This window comes from Durio zibethinus, chromosome 1 (assembly GCF_047325235.1).
Source record: "Durio zibethinus cultivar Kanyao isolate XHJ-2024 chromosome 1, ASM4732523v1, whole genome shotgun sequence".
Lineage (NCBI taxonomy): Eukaryota > Viridiplantae > Streptophyta > Magnoliopsida > Malvales > Malvaceae > Durio > Durio zibethinus.
In genome coordinates this window covers 265,049-282,362 of record NC_143162.1, presented here as the reverse complement: position 1 = coordinate 282,362, position 17,314 = coordinate 265,049, and the positions used below count along the sequence as shown (strand labels likewise).

The 17,314-nt window shown below is 34.6% G+C and overlaps 4 protein-coding genes across 7 annotated transcripts; 1 reads left to right on the top strand and 3 right to left on the bottom strand.

Moving 5' to 3' along the window:
* Positions 1-417: 417 nt before the first annotated feature.
* On the bottom strand, positions 418-1,872 carry LOC111310880 (UPF0481 protein At3g47200-like). The gene has a single exon (XM_022910256.2). The coding sequence runs from the start codon at positions 1,870-1,872 to the stop codon at positions 418-420; it is 1,455 nt and encodes a 484-aa protein (XP_022765991.2).
* Positions 1,873-3,964: 2,092 nt separating this feature from the next.
* Positions 3,965-10,466, bottom strand: P5CR (pyrroline-5- carboxylate (P5C) reductase). 3 transcript variants are annotated; one of them, XM_022910868.2, is made up of 8 exons: positions 9,969-10,466; positions 9,228-9,276; positions 8,568-8,659; positions 7,353-7,425; positions 6,006-6,126; positions 5,523-5,628; positions 4,624-4,807; positions 3,965-4,240 (listed from the first exon to the last, which is right to left on the bottom strand). In XM_022910868.2, the coding sequence occupies exons 1-8, from the start codon at positions 10,167-10,169 to the stop codon at positions 4,176-4,178; spliced, it is 891 nt and encodes a 296-aa protein (XP_022766603.2). In that variant the 5' UTR covers positions 10,170-10,466; the 3' UTR covers positions 3,965-4,175. The 3 variants fall into 3 exon arrangements, with proteins under 3 accessions (XP_022766603.2, XP_022766601.2, XP_089607257.1); XM_022910866.2 differs by lacking the exon at positions 3,965-4,240 and adding an exon at positions 4,280-4,486; XM_089751131.1 differs by lacking the exon at positions 3,965-4,240 and having other exon boundaries at positions 4,416-4,807.
* A 264-nt stretch (positions 10,467-10,730) lies between these two features.
* On the top strand, positions 10,731-13,625 carry LOC111311466 (mitochondrial fission 1 protein A-like). 2 transcript variants are annotated; one of them, XM_022910864.2, is made up of 5 exons: positions 10,731-11,022; positions 11,188-11,326; positions 12,067-12,188; positions 13,032-13,095; positions 13,181-13,625. In XM_022910864.2, exons 1-5 carry the CDS (start codon positions 10,930-10,932, stop codon positions 13,264-13,266), a joined length of 504 nt encoding a protein of 167 aa, XP_022766599.2. In that variant the 5' UTR covers positions 10,731-10,929; the 3' UTR covers positions 13,267-13,625. The 2 variants fall into 2 exon arrangements, with proteins under 2 accessions (XP_022766599.2, XP_089607356.1); XM_089751230.1 differs by lacking the exon at positions 13,032-13,095 and having other exon boundaries at positions 10,786-11,022.
* On the bottom strand, positions 13,322-17,223 carry LOC111311467 (DNA-directed RNA polymerases IV and V subunit 5B-like). The gene is made up of 4 exons (XM_022910865.2): positions 16,942-17,223; positions 15,229-15,405; positions 14,426-14,539; positions 13,322-14,151 (listed from the first exon to the last, which is right to left on the bottom strand). Exons 1-4 carry the CDS (start codon positions 17,221-17,223, stop codon positions 14,026-14,028), a joined length of 699 nt encoding a protein of 232 aa, XP_022766600.2. The 3' UTR covers positions 13,322-14,025.
* Positions 17,224-17,314: the final 91 nt, after the last annotated feature.

Sequence of the window (17,314 nt, the reverse complement as noted above, 5' to 3'; positions counted from 1 at the left end):
TCCAAAGCCTTGAATCCTTGCCTTGGGTGTTGTCAAGCAGCCTTTGTGTTTTGAGCGTAGCTCGTTCTTGGCTGCCTCAAACATAGAAGAAAATTATATAAAAGCTAGAAAACACCTTTAGTATTCTGCAAACATTTCAGCATAAATACTAGGAATATAAACTTCAGCAACACATTCAGCATGTAAGAAATATGTAGACTTGTTACGTTATTATACAACATTTGGAATCAATACCAAATCAAATTGATACATTGGTACGTAACCATCTCTAATGTCCAAAATTGATGCTTTTATTTCTGGATAATAGCCCACCCAAGAATTTTATGTTTTTCATATATAAAGAATTGGGGGAAAGGAAGCCACAGGATTTGCACGCAAGTAATTAGCTTTATTAAGTTAAAACAAGTAAACAAAGTCTCAGTTTTTTGGATGAACGGTGTAATAAGTCTGAATAGCACTAAGAAAAAGTGCTGCGATAGCCCCCACAAATGCTAGGAAAGTCCAAGGGCTTCTAAAATGGGTGTGATAGGCTTGAGCTGCATAGGTGATCCACACGTTCCTGCAATGATTCTGGATTTGCGTTTTCACTTCAGAGTAAATACTTGGACTGGGCACTAAGTCTGTGTTCATCTTGTTGAAAAGTTTAGCCACCTCTTCATCACTTCCTAGCCCATTGTGGAGTATGCCTGCATCTCTCAACGCCTTAACATCTTCTGCTTCATCAATCAAAGAATCAAGGAAGCATATGTAAGAGGTGACAGCGAAGTCATTGTCAAAATCTGGGCACATTTCGTAAGCTATCAAGTTCATGAACTTGGGCCCTGTTGAGTCGTCCACGGTGATAGGAGGGAGCCTTAGTTTTCCCACAAAGCACACGCGGTTGAAACTAATGTCCTTGAGGGAGCTGGTCTCACTAGGTCTCAACCATATCCCTGCTTCTCTGAGCTCCTTGACGTTACGAAATGTATGCGAATGATGACTTATCATTCTTTTTCGTATATATCTGAAAAGCCGGTCGCACCCCCAGCTTTTCTTCTCTTCTGTTGTAACTAGCAGTCTTGCTCTAAGAAGTTCCAGAAAATGAGCAGGTTCTCGTTGCTGTTGATGTTTCTGCTGCTTTCCTTGCTGTTGTTGCTCCTGCTCTTTCTTCATCTCTGCTGGTGTCATAACATTACCATCAATGAACCTTTTGATTGATTCCTTAAACATTTCCCCCTGGTTGCTTGAGGTTGTCAACAATTCAAGAACGCGATAAGGTAGTTGGTTTTCCAATAGGAAAAAATCTAGGTACACAAATGTTAGCAAATCATTTTTAATATTCATTTCATTCGATGTACCCTCTTTAACATCTACACGAGGAGCATAGTTTAGATAAATTGCTTGTAGAACTGCACACCCGTCTAGGAAGAACATCCAAGTCAGCTTCTCATCATTATCATCACAATATCGCTCTATTTCCTTTGGATCATAGCATTTCTTCAGGTTCGCTAACTCCATCTTAATCTTGCTATATAAAATTTCCTTTTCCACACCATGCTTTTTTATGAAATGTGCTGCCAATTTAAGCTTGAGTTTCTCTGCTCCCTGGAGACTGGGATCATCGTGGTGGAGGGGGCCAATTGCAATCACCCTTGGCTTGAAATACTTCTTGAAATCTTTGTTCCCACCTAGCATAGATGGAACTCTTTGTATTAATGGTTTGGCTGTGGCTTCAGTTTGATCAGCTTCCAAGGATTCATCTAATGACTTGAGGTTCTCTAAATCAACACTGCTCAGATTGAGGTCCCCGTCTTGTACTGAAATGATTGTCTGTGGAGCATTGTAGTTGCAGCTACTTGTTTCATTAGAGGGCGCCTTCTCCTTGGACGACATTAATTTTCAGCTTCAGCCTCCAAATTAACAAGGTGATTCTGTATTTGTTTTCGGCAAATTTCGCTATATCTGTTGTATCGCTGAGTGAATGACAAATTTGGGAAATTAACCCCGTATTTAGCTTCAGATGGCATGTCCAAAGTTATCGTGAAAAAGATTAATAATCTTTGTACTTGACCAAGTTTCCAAGTTTGGTATTTTATCCTACTTTTTTTTCCCTAGGAGCCATTGTTATGACTTTACCAAAGGAGTTAATACGATTGGTTGGTTCTACTCATAGACGGTTGCCTTTTTTCTTTTGAAAAGGAAATGGATTAATGTTTAGTACTGTTTTTTGAAAAAAAAAAAAAAAACACCATTGATAAAATCTTTAGGCAAGATAGCATATGATGCTTCAATTATATAAAGGCTAGAATTGCTTCTTTTTTTTTTTTTCTTTTGTAACTTTGAACATTTTATCCATTTGTTCGTAGCGTAAGAGCTACATGCTTCAGCCTGTAGCTAATAGAATACCAGTGTGTTAGCCTTGTTAGACATGGTGTTAATCGGTTAATCTATTTTAATTACTAATAAGCTTAATAATCATAAGAATAAATTTTTGTGAATACTTATAAATAAGCATTAAAAAATAATTATATCGATATTCCGATAAAAATCTTATTTGAATATGCATTGAACTACCGATAATAATATAGTATGTAAAGTTAAAAAACGGTTATGATGAATATTTTATAAAGAGTAAAGATATTTGATATTATTGTTCTGTTATGAAAAAAGCAGCTAATGGTCACAAAGTTTTTTACTGTCAAGCTAATATTTCTTAAGATATTTAAAACAGCTTAAAAAATAACTTAAACTGAAAATATCAGGAAAAGTTTGCTCCATATTCTGCAAATCACTTCAATTTTTCAGCACAAAACAAACTTCTAAAGAACTTAGCTATCTTCGATGCAAAAAGTGGTGCATCATAGCTTCTGATCATAATTTGCATGACATGTGATCATAACTTCAATTTTGGGTTCGTAGGATATGGTTGGTAGGAAATTTAGATAAAAAATATGTTGACATAATAAAGAGGACAGACCGTTCAAAAGGGCAACGAAATTAAGATTTGGAAATGCACTTAACGCTTAAGTAAATTATTATGTAAGGAAGAAAGTGGTGGAAGCAAAGAAACAAATAGGATGGCTATGGGAGAAAATAGGATTAATCTTACCTTGTAATCTTTTATCTTGTAATTTTTATATCTGAAAATATAATTGTATGATTTGAATCAGATGCATGCTTATTTTTTTTATCATTCAACGAAGCATGGTTAAGTATTTATTTAGATCACTTTTTCTCATGTGAATTTCATAGATTTATTTTCGTTTTGCACTTTTACTTAATAGAATTTTTGTGTTTAACAATAACCTTTAAATTATTAAAAAAATTTAAAGAAATACAAAAAAAAGAATCTAATTTTGAGCCTTGAAGATTTTTTTAAAAGGTACCGTAGTTTTAAAATATAACAAAACTTTAAAATTTTTAATGCAGAAATGATTTTATAAAAAAATTATTTATTTATAAGATAAACTCTTAACGAACAAATATAATTTGCTATTAATTATTAAACATTATTGTTATTGGTGAATAAAATCAATTATATTTATTACTCGATAAACAAACATAGTCTTTAATAATTATATTTAACTTATAAAAGCTAGCTAGAATAGTTTGCTACTAATATCGAGTACTTTGTCACTTTACAAGAATAGTTTGTCACCAATAGTTTAAACTACTAAAATGTTAGGAAACTTTTCACTCGTTTCTCTCATTTTTCAGTGATTGACAGAGGCAGCTCGTCGCATCCATTGCTCAGGATCTTGCCCACAAAAGCCCCAGAAGATGAGGTGTCTCCTGTTCTTCTCCTGATGAAGGATGTTGTTCCTTCTATCTGTTGTCATGTAAGACTCCAGTCGATGAAGTTGGTGACTGCTTCTGTCACTTCTCTGGCATTAATGGTTGGAGAGGATGGGCGAAACCCTTTAAATTTTAGGTTTGAATTGTTGTGATAGACATACAAGTGATGCGTCATTCCTTAAGGTCATCAACATATCTGTCTCACTACTGCTGATCTGTTCGTTATTCTCATTTCCAAGGCCTATAATCCTGGGCGAGTTGCCCAAATACATATTGCTGTAGTACTTGCTGCTTACTTCTGTAGCACTTGCTGCTTACTTCTGTAGCTAACTTTAGACGATCTTTTATGCTTTACTAATAGATCAAGTCTACTTTATTCAACATGAAATATACATTACTTATTATGTGGAGGAGTAATCTTTTAATGTTCTTGGCTTGAGAAGCTCTTTTGCTCTGATTCCAGGTGCTGAAAAAGTAGGGAAATGTTTAAATGATACCTCTCTACTTATCGAAGTTTAGTATTAATTATTATTCTTGAATTATTCACATGCATTCCCAGTTTTTTTAAGGTAAATAGACAAAAAAATAGCAATTGCATGCATCAGCACTAGCCAGTAGGAATAAAATCTGACAAAAAAAGATAGTGGCAAAAGAGAATTGTGTAGAAATCTGTTAACCCTTTCATCCAAGAAAAAAAAAGAAATCTGTAATCCTGAAATAAAAAAAGAAAAAGAAAAAGAAAAAGCAAAGCCAAACTGTTAGCTGGCTCTTATTGTTTAGGGAAATAAAAGGATTGTCCAGCTGTCATCTGTTCTACGTTTTCAAAATGTAGAATCAGATGGACTTAACTGTTGGAAAGTTCTTGGCTGCGTTTAGCAGCGGCCACAACAGCATTCATCAACATCCCCCGAAAGCCACTCTTCTCTAACTCGTGAATGCCAGCAATTGTAGTCCCACCAGGTGATGTAACATCGTCTTTGAGCTGACCAGGATGCTTCCCAGATTTAATGGCCATAGAAGCTGCTCCTAAAACCTGCAAAAGAATGAACTGATTTGTCTTACAAAAAAAGAGGCATACAACTGGCAACTAAAAGAGCCCCGTTAGAAAGATGCCATCAACTAGTGATTGCTAGTCATGATGAACGATTAAAAAGAGAACTTCCACTCAAGAATCAAGATATTCGAACCATTACGCTCTAATTTGAAAAGATTTTGTAATTAAGATAATGATAAATATAGTCATGGGAGAATGCACTACAGTCGCCTCAACCCACCACATTCCCTGGCGTTCACTTTTTCCCCCTTTTTATCTTCCTTCTTTTATGAATCTAGAATTACTACATAGGAAAAACCAAATTTTAGTTACACATATACTTCAACACCAAAGTGTTTGCAATCGATGTAGAGCAATTCAAGACTACCACGTGCACATGTTAATTCCATCATATCAATTAACAATATGTTTCAGCTAATAAGCCTACACAACCAATGTATTTTTCCAATTTCTTCATGGAGATCATCTGTGTTGAAGGAGAGAGGCATTGCAGAAAACACCACACAGCACTGAATCCTCTATTTTTTCTTTGCAGCCAAGTGGCAATTCTCACCTCAGGAGGAAATTCAGGGTTAAAATTATGCCGAGAGTTATGGAGAGGTCAAGGATTTTGCTAAGGTTATAAAAAAAGCACTAAAGTACATGAATAATTTGTAGTAAACATAGCATGATTCATAAAGTACAACTGACTTACGGTTTGAGAAGCTAGTCCCAATGCTAGTTCTCGTGGAAGACCAGCAGCCACTCCTCCATCAGCCAAAGCTTCAATTGCTAAATATACATATGCTGGACCACTGCCACTGAATATTTTCAGGAAACATATATCTTGTCAATCAAACTTTTCTCGGATAATCAAAGAAAATACATAGTAATGCATTCTTTTAAAAGAGAAATAATTCAACCCAACCAACCAGCCTCCCCCCTCCCGGTCTGCGGAAAAAGAAAAAACAAACAAAAGCAAAAGGTAACAAAAAACTGGAAATGATAAATTCCTGTTCAGACAATAGGATGCACAGACTTCTGAGGCATATTATAGGTAATCACTAATCAGTTTGTTTCTTCTACCACTAAAAAAACATTATACTTTAGGCCAGTGATAGCATCAAACAATTTCTCATCAGCTCTCCATATAATTGCTAATCAGTTTGTTTCTTCTACCATTAAAAAAACATTATACCTTAGGCCAGTGATAGCATCAAACAATTTCTCATCAGCTCTCCATATCTTGCCAACTGATCCAAATAATTTAGCAACTAATTCCCCATCCTCTTCTGTTGCAGCTCCTCCCAAGCTCATAACTATACATATGGAACAAGATTAGAGATTTGTATAGCCGAGCACTGCTCACAAACATGATAGACAAATAAAAGATTGCAAAATGAGCATGCAGGATTTGACAAAAAAAATGAGAAACAAATGATGGTTTCTCTGATGGATCGTATTTAAATGGTAATATTACATATTCTAAGGACAAATAAGAAATGAGAAATTTATTGTGTTTTATGATGCCTAAAGATAGGATCTCTATTGCTGAGACCACTTGTAAACCCAAAATGGTTTAGAATCCGAAGATTGAAGATGAAGACCCAGTTTTCACACCACAATTCTCTAGAATCTAATGACAACTTCTAATTACTATCTTGCAAAATAACAATCTAATATGAAAATGCCTGCATGAAATGTCTCCAATAGAATGAGGCAAGAGCAAAGGAAGAAGTAGAGTTAAATATGAGAATATTTTGGAATACAATTAAAATAAAGTACAAAGGCACAAAAGCACAGAAGAAGAAAAGAGAATGGACAAAGATAGCGGAAGAGCAGTGTTCATGTTTGTTTGATATGTAAATCTACATTTTACAGCTTTGATTCATCATAAAGGTAAAATATAGGGGATATTATAAAAAAATAGAAACAAGACCATAGATATTATTGCCATCCATATTCAAGACCAACCTAAAGGAAACATCTACGAACCTCTATGGTAGATGCTATATCTAACCTTATCTTGGATTACACATCAACTCTTGAAAAATTGCAACCACATTAATTTATTACACAATACACTCTGTTATCCCAGAAAAACTCAAAGTCAAACAAATGATTGTGCTCCCAAAGGATAACGCTTAATGAAAAGCTCTCAAACTTAAAACAACGAAATCCTTTTAAAGTCAGATTGCTCTTTTGTATGAGATTGATAAATAAATCAGATGAAATTAGAAACAAAAACTAGCACATAAGCTGGTCACGGCCAAATTATGCTGAATTGCATGTTAAGTGCATAACTTCTGCAGTGCCTTATAGATAGAAATTTTAGCTTGAATCTGAAGACAACAGTAACAGGAAAACAAGAAGAAAAACTTTCAGGTAGATAAATTTTCCATAAATGTTCCACTTTTTAAACATAACAAAAAGCCAGCAACCCATAGTTTAGAACTCAGCAAAATGCTACATTGAACATCATTAACTTCAAATACTGCTTCGGTAATAAGAAATACATCTGCATTAAACAGGGAAAAATGTATACCTGATGCTGCCTCACCAACAGCAGATGGTGTGTTTGGCATCACCCGGATAAATCGGCCATGGCCAGCCCATTCCTAAACAGAATAAAATTATTACTTTAATGAAACAAACATCAATACCTGAAACTATAATTGCACATGAAGTTGATAAGAATCTCAAGGAGTGCAAAGTTTAAGAATGAACAGGTAAAGATGATGGGAAAAGTGTTGCCAATCATAGCAGTTGATTTTCTTTTACAATGTGATCTAGTATGACCATTTGGTTAAATCTCACTGATAAAAATTAAAAAAGAGAGAGAGAGAGAGAGAGAGAGAAAAGGGAACTTCTACAGCTAGACAGTTCTTTCATTGTCAAGCAAGGAGTAACTCATAGAGACAATTTTGTATCAGTTTTGCTTTAAGAAAAGAAAAAACAAGATTGGTTTAAAAGAATTCATTGATGCTTCATATGAAAACATGAAATTGGGACTGTAAATTTGGATTTTGTTAGTTATACAAATTGTGAGATGAATGCACACAACACATATAAATTACAAAAGATTAAAACTACCTATGTATTTGAGAAAGCATGAGGAATGGATATAAATTTCCCTTTGTCATCCAAGTATTTCGGATCACTAATTTATTGAGAAGTTAAAAGATCATGGATTTAAGTGCAATCATGAATATAATATAATATTTTAATGAGTTCTACTGCACAATTTTATACTGAATTTGAATCCAAAGCATTTATTTCAAATTTAAGTTTCCCAGCAAAACCTCAAAACCTGAGGTTTTAATCTGATCAAGGATGTTAATAGAATTTTTTCTAGGTGAGACTCCTAGAAGGCCTTAGCAAGATATTATGGCTTTCTATCTCTTCCTTCTATTGTAGTTCTGTTTTCCTTGTCTTTTGTGGAAACACTCTACATACTTTTTAGTGACAACCAGCCCATTTTTTTACAAACAATTATCCACAAATCTTAAACTAATACCCTCATCATAAATCCAATAATCATGAAAACCAAATACTCAGTTTTCCAAGAATATCTGATAACAGATAATTTTATACTTTGACAAAGGTTTACATCTTGCAAAACTATTTGTGGAATGAAAAAGGAATTCTTTTAAATCATAATATACCACTTTTCACGTGAATACTATCGTAATGCATAATTTATACTAGGATCAAGTCTTTTAGGCTTTTGTATAAAGGCAACGGACTCAAAAGCACATACTTGCAGATCCTTCAGTTTTACTCCAGCAGCAATTGAAATCAAAAGCTTCTTCTTTGAAAGTAATGGCCTCAGCTGCAAGGCCACATTTTTAACTGCAAATCACCAAAGTAGAATTTTAGACCAAAAACAAAAGTTTGAAAATGAATCTGAAGATGTTCTGCACCCATACTTTTTTGTTTTTCTTTCTCTTATCTCTTTCTCCACAAATATTTAAGTTCAATATCATGACTGAATTAATTAATGAAAACATTCAAAATCATAGTGCTCTAAGTGTGATAACTTTACAAGAAATTAAGTATTGAGTGTAAAAAAGAGTTCGAGATCAAAACAAAATAGACATGACCTTGTTTTGCTACTGTCATTAAACTACCATACCCCATTTTTATTTATAATAAAAACAAAATAACAGATACAAGAGAGCCAGATCCACAGTTCATATTCTAAATTTTTAAACAATTTTCCATCGCACAATCCCCTAACATATTTTTCAAACTTTTCTAAAGGAGAAAAAGATGTATCACAAAGTTCCAGCATTTCATCAAAAAAATTGAGAAAAAGTAACTATTGCAAGAATGGTATTGACAGCCCTAGAACTTCAAAAACAAAAAGGGAAGAGCGCACAAGCAGTGAAAGAGGAAGCACTGCAGGGAAGAGCATTACCTACTTGGGGTTTCACAGAAAAAATAACCACATCACTATGCTCCACAACCTGGTTTCAAATATTCATGACTTGGATAAGAAACAAAATAAAAAGAGAAATGACATTAAAACTTAAGAGTGCATAAAGCTCAAGGATGACAACTTCTATTCTTTTCTTTCTTTAATTAATTCTTTAGCAACCAATTTTTGTTTCCTCCCAATTCCACGTACAAACAAATATCAATAAAACTAGTTTGTTGTCTTTGCTATTCGCTTTTCACTTGGTAGAAAGCTAAAATGTAAACGCCAATGGTTAAAAGTAAAATCACAATGGAGAACAACAAACTAAAATGAAAGATGAGTTCTAACATAATTACTTGGAATTAAAGTAATCTCACGTCTTTCTCCTCTAAAAATGTTACAATTTAAATTTTGCTAAGCATCAAAACATTATTTACTTTTGCATCCAAGTACCATTTTGGCCTCAGAGTAAGTCAAATCGTCAAAAACAACTTGCTTCTTTGGTCTTCTTTTTTAGTGCGATTTACTTTTTCTTTTCAACAATCTCTCAGAAAAGTAATACGCAAGAATATATAGCGAAGCATTGGTTAAAAATAAACATATATTTAAACATATATGTCTCATATCCAAAGAAACAAAGATCTAATTTCTTTGTACTTGACCGGAAATAACTATTTTATTTTAATCATTCAATATAGTAAAATAGTCAATGTAACAAGAGGGAAGGAGATAGAAATATACGTCGGAGTTGTGAGGAAGAAGGGAGACTCCGAGTGATTGAAATGCGATGCCGCGACAGGGATTTGAGTTGATTGCTGTAGAAATACGTTGGGGAGGCAAAACACCAGATTGCACCACTCCTCTGGCTATGCTCTCTGCCATTTTCCCTGCACCGATGAACCCTAGATTGAAGCTTTCACTCTGTATAGGCGCCGCCTCCATTGCTACGGCGTCTTCTCTGCTTGGCCCTTTCGTGTTTTAGTCAAAAAAGGACTTCTTTCTCCTTGGGCGTTCTCTTTCCGGTATACTTGTGTTCGACCCCTTTGAAATCTAGTATTTATTAACTAATTTGAATTGAGTTCAATGATCCGTACGAAAATTTAAAATTCTTTAGGCTATAAGTGTCTTATTATGTTATCTCTTAGGGTAAAAATATCTTTTAATTTTTATTATCATTCGAAAGAGAGAATCGGAGAGAGAAATAAAAGAAATTTTTTATTTGCAGGCATAATTTTACTCGCTATAGCTATTCTTTTTTTCAAAATTACCTTTGTAATGAATTATATTATTTTAATAAAATTATTTTGTAATCTTATTTTTTAGTAAATGTGATCATTTATATATTTATTTTGTGCAAAATATTAATTATTTATAAATAATTTTTTAAATTAATAAAATAAATTAGTTGATATTTTGAGTAATATTTTCAGAATTTAAACGAGGAGTTTAGGGACGACATTAACACGATAAAGTCTTAGATCCTCCCACGTGGGAAACTACCAATCAGAGACAAGTCAATTTCTTAATCCTCAAGTTCTGCTAACCGGGTTCATTTCTCTCGACTCTCTTAAGAACCAAGTCCCCAAAAATCTATAAAATAGAATTAGAAAACAAAACTAAAAGAGGGAGAAAAAAGGCATAAAATATCAAGCTATAAGCCCGGAAAAAATTTGTGGATAGCACAGTGACTGTTAATTGAAAAATGGAAGCGAAGATAGGGAAATTTTTCGAATCGGTTGGCTCCTTCTTCGGTGGTGGCGATCAGATCCCCTGGTGTGACCGCGACATCATTGCTGTAAGTATACTTTCAAGTTTTCCATTTATTCTTTGAAATTTTATCAAATTCAAATTGGATGAGTAGTAATTTTATGCTCTTTGATTGCTCGCTGATCTGTTAAATTTATCGTTTGGGGTTTGATATTATTTTGGCATTTGGTTTTGACTGTGGTATTGGTGGAAGGGCTGTGAGAGAGAAGTTGCTGACGCCGCTAAGGGTGATTCCGAGGAACTGAAGAGCGAAAGCATCATGCGACTTTCATGGGCACTTGTTCACTCGAGGCAAGCTGAAGATGTGCAGCGTGGGATAGCCATGCTTGAAGGTCACTTATTTGACACCATCTTCCCTATCTTATGGGTTTTCTTAGTATTGTTGTTTAACATGTTAATGCTTGTTATTTTTTTCATAGCATGTATTTTTTCTTAGTAATAGTTATCCAATGTTGTCAATATAAATATTTGTCAAAAAGTACTCAAGTTGATAACTTTATTCTAGTTTCATAGGTGGTCTTTCTGTTTGGACACTTTCCTTTCTTTTTGCCTTCTAATTTCTTTGACTATTTGTAGATTATCTATAATGAAGTTTTTTAACTGGTTTATAATCGCAAGTTAACCAATATCAACTATATCCTTGACTTGACTATGCTTTTTCTCTAAGCCTCATTCGGGTTTCTTTGTTACTTTGTGTTCGTAATCATGGATCCTTGTCATGCTAATTGTCTTCAGAATGCTTTGTTTAGCATTTCCATCACTGCTGCTTATGCATCTGTCTAATATCTTCTATGCAATGTATCTGGATACAAGAAGTAACTATTACCCCTTCTCTATGAGTAATTAAAGCATTAAACTTTTCGGTAAAAATACTAAATGGGTTACTCTGCCGCCATCAGGTCTAGCTCCATTTATGGTCCTTACCAATTCCCTTTGGTGGACCACTTTGTTATTTGAATATATTCTTACTCTTTATTTCCTAGGTGCTATTAATATGTTGCTTTGAGTATTAAGCTTTATTTATAATCTTATGGGCAAGGCACAAAGTGAAAAAAAAAAATTTTCTTTGCAGCATCATTGGCCAATAGCAGCTCTCCATTGCAGCAGAGAGAGAAACTTTATCTTCTGGGTGTTGGATATTACAGAACTGGTGAATGCTCGAGGAGTCGACAACTTGTGGAGCAGTGTTTGGTGGTTTGTCTTGTGTACCCTTTTCTATTTACAAATAGATTATTGGTGGTTATGCATCTCACCTAGACTGGATGTTCTTCTTGGCCCATACTTTTTAAATGCTAAATGCCCATAAAACAAGAGAAACAAGGTAATGAAGGACAGTTGTTTGAGGGATAGAGGCAGGTAATGGCAAGAGAATTATCTGTTAACTGTCATAATCAGTGGAAATTCTTAACATTAATATCTACGCCTATCTTCAATCAACTCAACGAATTGGTTTAGTACCTAATTTAGATAATTTTCATCTACAAACTGGAACCCTAGAAAATCAAAACCTGAAAAACTGAGCCTGAAATAAACCGAACCTGAACTTGACCCGGACACAAAATGCTTGTTAAAATGGTTACATTTTCCATAAAATTTTAAGAAGTGACCTGACTAACTTGAACTGAAATGATCCAATCCGAGCCTGCCTGATTGCCACCTTTACTTCATGGCAACAATCCTGGTAGCATGACTTACTTCCTACCTCTACTGTGTGGCATTTTTTTTCAGGGCAATGCTAGCTATGGAGTCTGTGTGTGTGTGTGTGTGTGTGTGTGTGTGTTTAATTCATTATATGTTTTCTCTGGGTTAGTGATTTAAATTCTGTAGTGTTTGCCATTAAGCATTTTTTATAACACTGTTTTGACTTGCACAGCATGATATTGTGGGCATGTGTCTTCTGTGTTAGAACTTTTTAGTTTGTTTTTATTAGTCCAACCCCACCTGATGCGGTGTGCATTCCAAAAACATTTTCTTGATAAAAATGTTTGTTTTTGGTGATTTTTTTTGTTTCCGTATTATGCAACTACTGGTTTGTAGATTGCACCTGATTGGAGGCAAGCTCTTGCCCTTAAAAAGGCAGTTGAGGATCGCATTGCTAAAGGTGATAGCTAGAATTTTGTTGCAAATTCGAAAGTTGATTATAGCATAGACTGAATGGATTATGAGTATATTTTGTGTTCATGCAGATGGTGTTATTGGAATTGGCATCACTGCTACTGCTGTGGGACTTATTGCTGGCGGAATTGCCGCAGCATTGGCTCGCAAGAAATGATAAACAAAAAATGTGCATTTGTGCATATCGTTCACATCTACAGATTTGTCCCCCAAGCATTTTGCAGCTTTTCCCGAAGAAATGTTTTGAATAATTGATAAAAGTAAAGTTTTAGCATCTATTAGATTTTCGAATGATTACTGTAAGCGGTTTTGATCCAATTTGGCCTACCTAGCTGATCCGTTAATACTTATGACCATGGCCATCTTGTAAATGATTTTTTTTTTTTGGCATTTTGCAGTTTGCTATCGTGGTGATAATGCTTGAATTTTCTATCTGTGAAAATATATTCTATCATCTGTGAAACTGTAATCATACCTATTATTGTATGGTGATGGTGCTTTTAATTATGTTTAAAATTTAAGTGTAGTTAACAAAGATGCAGAATGGCAGTATGATGTCTCTAACGGCAAAAGAGAAAATCGTTTGCCGACCATGTTCATTCCAATTATATATATATATATATATATGTATGTATATTATTATTACAACCAGTTTTGCTCACATGTTGCTGTGTTGTTATATTTGTCGAATGTGAAATAAATGAATGAATAAACCATAGACCATTAAATTTCCTCTTCTCTCTGGTTGATGAAGGAACCTATCCCACCCCCAATTTTTTAAAACTAAAAATATTAGTTCTTTCACGTGTTGCTGTGTTATGTAACATGAAGCCAACCCAGATAAGGTTGGGGAAAAACTTAAAATACAGCTGCAGTTTCCCATAGGAAGATTCAAAAAGGACATTGTATTGCAGCATCACCAGACGCATCGGTAAGTAACATGTGACTCGATGATTTCGGCACCATAGGTAACTTTGACCACCTGACCCCTTTCAAAACCATAATATCTTGCAATGGCATCTTTCTTCAATAGTCGAGGAAGCTAGAAATAAATATTAAATCAGATGCCAAGAATTAGTGACTTCAACCAATAAAGCCTACCAAAAATAAAATATACATACAGTTATACACAAAAAATAAAGATGCAATTTTTCTGTCATGCAGTTACCATGAAATTTGGTACAGGTTTAAATCTTCAGAGCAAACATCACATATATGACATATGCACATCATTTTAGTGCTTTTCAATCTGAATCCTGTTGTTGACTTGTATACGGAAAATTCAACCAAAGCTCTTTTAATGTTTTAAGACTGACCTGTTTCTCTTCTATACTGTACTTCTGCAACAGCCTTTGTTTCTCTTCTTCTGTCAATACCTGATGCTTGGGCTTTAGCACATGCTTCGTAATATTAACAAGTAAGTCAGTGATCTGAGGACCAAGAAAGACAAGGGGAGATGTTAGGGGTGCAAGATTGTTAGAACAAGTTGCGTATTAGATGAGACAAAACAAGTTGTCATCCCACGTCCACACTTGCCAAATTAAACCATAATGGATGCAAACAACTAATTTCTTTACCTAACATACAGTGCCATGTAACTCCCGTCTCAAAAGTTACAAATTTATCCGTCTAAGATTAAACAAGTAATACATATTATCATAAGATGGAACAATAATGAGAGTTATTAACCAATTCCTACAAACTAATAATGCTGTACGCTTACTAGCGTTTTCTTCCTTCATATGCTAATTTTAACTTAACCACTAAGTCCTCGACTGCCACAACAAGTAGACAAAAGAGATCAACTTAAGCACATTTTCCCTTCCTTTATTAAACTAGTTTTAAAAAAATAATAGCAAATAATATGAAACAAACTCACACACACACACACACACCCAGAAGCATTAGTTTGTCAAGAAATCAATAGATGTAAATGTATGAAGCACGGACTAGGGCATGGGGCATATGTGCAATATGGAGTGGACAGAAACGCAGCAAATTTCACGACATGAAAGGCCTAGATGCCAAAGCATCGAGTAAGAAAACCTTTTCTTGTAGTTGAATTTACAAAACCAATGTCAATGGAAATAACAGATGTGACTCGTATTAGAAATTTCACCTGGAATATCTCCACTTTAAATGAGAAAAGGTCCAGAGCTTTCAAAGCTTGGTTTGTTATGTGGTTTTGCAAGATTAATATCAACCCAGTCAAACTTTCTTTGTTAGTAATTAGACCAGCAATGAGCCTAATCCCACTAACTTTGACTGTACCAGGCCCATAGAAAACTACCAGCACCTGCTAGGAAACAATCATTCATTAAATTGCAGATCACAATGATTAAAGAATAAAGAAACACTTCTCAAGACAAAACTAACAGAAATTAACAAGGTAAAAGTGGCACATTAATACAAGTATAGACACTAATTCAGCCTTATCTTATAAAGTTTTTGAAGCAGAAATAGCATGCAGTGTTTGATACTTCAGCTTCGTTATCAGTTAATCTACATTAGTTTCTGAGCTATGCTCAAATTTCATAAGCCTAAAAACTTCAAGTAATACTTTCATGTTATGTTGGGAAAGATGAATTTGAGATGGTGGATTTGTATTTGATTTGTCATATAAATTGCGAGAATGAAATGCACACACTATGTACAAATTAGTTGAGATTCAATATGCCTACATATTTGAAAAGGCATAAGCAGATGAATTTCAAATTCACAAATACCTATAGTTATGTCAAATACACCACTTAATAGGCATCCAACAAATCCAGGAATTTAAGAATAATCATGAAGGTCCTGTTTTATCACATAATTTATACTAAATTTGAAATCCAAATCCTTTTTCTTAAATCACTGTTACCAAATGCAACCTAAAGGAAATAGCAAACTCAATAAATGCTGCAGGTGCAGCCATTGTCATTAAACGAGATATCGATCTCACTAAAAAAAGCTAATTTGCCACAAAAACAAATTTCTTCAATTTAATACTAAATCAAAGAAGTTTCCTGCCTCAAGCAACCAATTTGGTGGTATTGTGGAAGCACAAGACATAATTATTAACATCGCACGTCAGTTTGGATGCACAGAAGCCAATCATTAACCGAATCTATTGCAACTATAATATAACCAAACATGATCATGTATAGTGGCTGGATCAGGACATCAATGGAAAACCACAACGTCAATATAGTGAAAGGGAGGTCAGTGCAGATTTCAAAAAGAATTATATGGATCATTGCCAACTGGGGTTTGCTCAGGTGGTCAGCTGGCCAGAGATCTTAAATTCAAGCCGCAGTGTTCATGTCAAGGAAACACATGACAGTGGCAACTAACATCGGAGTCAAAAGGAATAAAGATTCAAAGAAGTTCAATCCGCAAGCTTCCATCCAAAACACTAACTCTGATACATGTTATGCCTAGTTCATACATTTCTTCTACTGAACTTAAAACTTCAACAAAAACAATTTATAGGTGGTGGAGAGAGAGAGAGAGAGAGATTATCACTGATTCTAACAAATTAAACACTCCATGAGTGAAGAAAAGTGCAGGAATATAAACTAAAACTAATGCTTGCCAAACTCAGCTGCCATTGTTTTGTAACTAGCAGGGTAAGGGCATTAATGACGTATACCAAATTAAAAACAATTTATGACAGGGTTAAAAACTGAATAATCATCCAAACTCAAACTGTCGGAGAGGAAAATTGTATGGAACAAGTTTAAGGAACATGCAATAAATTGAGACCTATCTAATCATGCAATGTATATAAAACTGAGGAAACAGCAAGCAAAACATAAAGCAAAGCCAGGAAACACAAAAAAAACATTACCCGCTTGGAAGGGTCAGTTTTATGACTAACAGAGATTCTAAGACCATCAAAATCAAGGCTTTGGCCATGAATGGCTCGAAATTCTTGAAGGGAGAGGTTGATTTCAGAGATGGGTACGGCATAGCCTCTGTCCCTCAGCATCTCCAGCACAGTTCTTCGTGACAGGTAGTATCGGTGACACTCCGTGCTACCATCGTCCACTAACCCACTCAAGCAATTCGGCAGGGCTTGTCCGTTTGATCCATCTCCTTCCAACCCATTCCCATTCCCATTCCCTTCCATTTTTCTCTTTACTTCAGTCTATGTATTTAGACAGACAACTTAACTATGCTTTGGTTTGGCTCCTCTCAGAAGACAGAAGTCTTTGTTTTGA